At 56.9% G+C, this 4,036-nt stretch overlaps 1 protein-coding gene across 1 annotated transcript in view; it reads left to right on the top strand.

Annotated features, from left to right (window-relative positions):
- The window catches only part of VOLCADRAFT_93154 (uncharacterized protein), a gene marked incomplete at both ends in the record, with an annotated part of 4,173 nt that extends 137 nt beyond the window's left edge, over positions 1–4,036 (top strand). The window contains 4 exons of the mRNA XM_002952438.1: positions 541–1,109; positions 1,298–1,998; positions 2,274–2,390; positions 3,843–4,036. Of these exons, the coding sequence (XP_002952484.1) occupies positions 541–1,109; positions 1,298–1,998; positions 2,274–2,390; positions 3,843–4,036 (1,581 nt within the window). The remainder of the gene's footprint in view (positions 1–540; positions 1,110–1,297; positions 1,999–2,273; positions 2,391–3,842) is intronic.

Here is a 4,036-nt window from a genome sequence, read left to right on the forward strand (position 1 = left end):
GCCCCAGCGTTGCGGGCACTCGCTTGCCAGGCTTCCTGTAGCAGCTGGAGTGCCTCCCTGCCCCCAGCGTTGCGGGCACTCGCTTCCCAGGCTGGTGCTAGTCCTACACCGCTGGATTTCCACCCTGTCGGCTGGTGACTCACCCACTGGTCGTCTTCGCAAGGGTCATCTTCCAACGACAGCAACTCGGTCGGATCCCTTCCGTCGCCATCCTGAGTGTCTGCCGGGTAACCCACGTCAGGTTTCCTGTCATCGTCCCTTGCCGTTCCCTGCGTGCTCTCAGTCGACCTGGTTAGCATAGGCCTCTGGGCTTGGGTCTCCTATAAACCGAATAATAACCGGTGGGGCGGGAAACAGGATAAGAGGGTCTTGGAGCTTACACTTAGGTCCAAAAGGCAGAGCTGCCCTCTTCCATACCAAGCTCCGCACCCTGCTGTCCCCAGCCCCTGAAATGGCAGTCATGAGCCGCCCGTCCAACACCTGGACCGCGGCAGGCTTTTATTCCAGCCGTTCCCACCGACAGAACCGGCCCACCAGCAGCTACGAGACCAGAACAGTCGTGTCGGCAGCTGCACGTGGTGCCTATTCGAGGCACACACGGAGGCCAATGTCGGGTGCGGGGCCACCGTGCGCTTCCGTGGCTACACCCAAGCAGTCAGCCAGCACTTCATAAAGCGGAATGCAGGCAAGAGCCTGAAGGTCGGCGCCCGGGCTCTCAAGAAGACCCATCGGCATTTCGTCAGCGCGGGCAGTGTCATGCAGGCGATGTACAGGATGCTCCACCTTGGGACTCCACACAAGATCACGCAGAAACAGTTCGATGAGGCGGCGCTCCAGACTGGGTGCAAGGGCCTGACTGCCTTTGCGGCCCTGCCGTACGTCGACCTGTCGTGCCTCTTCACCATCTCCACCGGCCATGCCCTGCTGTTCGGAGTGGTCAGCGACTTTGTGGACTACACGCTGAGGTCGCTCAAAGACATCAAGCCAGCAGACCCAGATGCCAAGCTGGTCATGTCTCGTGAAGCACGCCAGCGGGTCGCGGCCCGCGGCCAGTTCCTGGTTGTGACTTCGGACTTCGGGCGGCGGTACAAATGCATCATGCAGTACCGGTGAGCACGGCCAGCACTGGGCAGCCGGCCACACACGGGGGTCGCTAATAGCCGAGAAAGCAAATACGACCAGGGGCTTGCCTGAAAAAAACACCTTTGTCTGTCAGAGAGTTTACTACTCTACCTATGTAATGTACTTCTTCTAGTTACACGGTTGCTCGCCACACTGCCCCCCTCCACCCATGCAGCAAGAGCTACCGCATGGAGGACTGGCTGCACTTCGTTGAGACGTTCTCCAGCTACATCTTCAAGGGGGACGTGCTGCCCGAGGCCTTGCGGGCCCTGTGTTGGAGCCTGTGCAGCACGGTCACGCACTACTTCCGGCCGCGGCCCCCCGACGAGACCCGTGAGCAGTTCCTGGTGGCAGCCAAGGCGGCTGCATGCAAGCTCAGAGCTTACATGACCAGGCTGGAGGAGTTGGAGGTGCTGGGCTACATGTTCACGGTCAACCTGCACATCTGCGTATGCCGGCTGTACGACCAGGAGTGCCAGCTTGGGTCCACGGCAGGGTTCTCCGAACAGCCGGTGGAACGCATGATGCAGCAAATGAAGACGCAAGGCGGAAGGATGGTGTCACAGGCACCCGAGAAGCACTACACGCAGTGGCTGTGCCTGATGTGGGCCTCCGAGTCGCTCACCGAGGCAGACCCCGCGACCGGGGCCAAACACACGACCAACCAGCAGCTTGAGAGGATGTTGGCACAGCGCGCAGTGAATACCGAGGCTGCCTGGTTTGATAAACCAGGAGGCAACGGTTACCTGCTTGGACGAGGCCACATGGTCTACCCGAGTCCAGAACGAGTGGCACAAGTCCGGGCAGCCATGGCGAGCCTAGTGCACTGGTATGCCCTGGCATTCGAGGATGTGGCTTCCTGGACATTGGGTCCCAGTGCGAGCTACGAACTGGACACGGACCGCCTGGATAGGGTTCTCATGTCTACACCACCCGACTGTCCCAAGGCCCGCTCCTTTTTGCGTGCCGAGGCACTCGATGAGTAGCAGTACTTCGGGGCTGAGTATGGGCGCCAGCAGCAGCGGACCTCCTGCTGGGCATGCTACCAGGCAGAAGTCGGCAACGAGACTCGGACGTATGTGGCCTACCTCAAGTACTTCGTCCACCTGCCCGCAGAAGACGGCCTCAGGATGTCCGCTTCGCTGTCGCAGATGTGTACTCGGGACAGGTGTTCAGCGGGGGGCTGGTGGTGGTCAACATGGCGGCCGCCCAGACAGCGAGGGCAGGCAGCCAGTGGGAGATGTGGCAGGACCTAGGGTTGCCGCTAAGTGAGCTGGAGGGCAAGTTCTGCACAGCCGCCCTGGAGGGGGACCGAAAGGGGCTGATGTACTTCATGCCATACACACACTTCACCAACCGCTGAGCAACCGCAGCAATGAGGCCGATGGATGCACCCTTGTCTGGTTGACAACGAATGACATTGGGGGGTGACATGAACGCTGTTTTCGAGGACGATGGTTGAGATGAATGCATCAGGCTGTCAGGCTGGCTGGTTGGCGTTGTGAGTCCAAAGACTTAGGCTATTTTGACAAGGGGTGTGCGTCCATTTTGAGGCTTGCCACAAGTATTCACCAATCGTTAATTTAACATGCAGTAAGCGTCACATCGCAGAGTAATATCTGCCTGTGTAACCCGTGATAACAGGGTCTTCACCCGTAATTTTGCGTGTAATTGGTTACATGCCCCGTAATTTACCCGCAGCACCGCGTAATATTCACCTGTAATCACTGGGTCTTCACCCGTAATTTTGCGTGTAATTGGTTACATGCGCCCGTAATTCACCTCCAGCACCGCGTAAAATCCACCCATAATCACTGGGTCTTCACCCGTAATTTTGCGTGTAATTGGTTACATGCGCCCGTAATTCACCTCCAGCACCACGTAAAATCCACCCGTAATCACTGGGTCTTCACCCGTAATTTTGCGTGTAATTGGTTACATGCGCCCGTAATTCACCTCCAGCACCGCGTAAAATCCACCCATAATCACTGGGTCTTCACCCGTAATTTTGCGTGTAATTGGTTACATGCGCCCGTAATTCACCTCCAGCACCGCGTAAAATCCACCCATAATCACTGGGTCTTCACCCGTAATTTTGCGTGTAATTGGTTACATGCGCCCGTAATTCACCTCCAGCACCACGTAAAATCCACCCGTAATCACTGGGTCTTCACCCGTAATTTTGCGTGTAATTGGTTACATGCCCCGTAATTTACCCGCAGCACCGCGTAATATTCACCTGTAATCACTGGGTCTTCACCCGTAATTTTGCGTGTAATTGGTTACATGCGCCCGTAATTCACCTCCAGCACCGCGTAAAATCCACCCGTAATCACTGGGTCTTCACCCATAATTTTGCGTGTAATTGGTTACATGCGCCCGTAATTCACCTCCAGCACCGCGTAAAATCCACCCGTAATCACTGGGTCTTCACCCGTAAATGTTCACCTGTATCCTTGTGCTCAAATTACGGGACCCATAACGTGTTACGGACCCGTAATTTCTGTCAAATTACGGGTGGATTGACCCAAAATTACGGGTAAAATGACCCCCCTTTTCCCAGAGTGTAGGCTTGTGTTGCCAGCCCCCCAGCACCATGCCGTCTCTAACTTGCCTGCCAGGCCAATCGCCCTAGATTCCTTACGAAGTAGGATTCCGCCTCGGGACGCTGGATGTTGTCCGCTTGCTGTTTCCGAGTATGACTCGGACCTGTGGTGCAGGTGCCTGCAGCTGCCCCGCAGCGGACGCGTCCTTCACCAAGTGCTCGAGGATCGCTCATCCAGCCCCATTCGTGCCCATCCAGCCCCATTCGTGGCATTCGATCTCCGAGGACGCAACGACAAGCACAATGGCCGGGAGTTGCCTAAAGTCGAGCATGGAGCCTCAGGGTTATGGTATGGCAACACGGGGGTAA

This window comes from Volvox carteri, assembly GCF_000143455.1.
Source record: "Volvox carteri f. nagariensis unplaced genomic scaffold VOLCAscaffold_30, whole genome shotgun sequence".
Taxonomy (NCBI): domain Eukaryota; kingdom Viridiplantae; phylum Chlorophyta; class Chlorophyceae; order Chlamydomonadales; family Volvocaceae; genus Volvox; species Volvox carteri.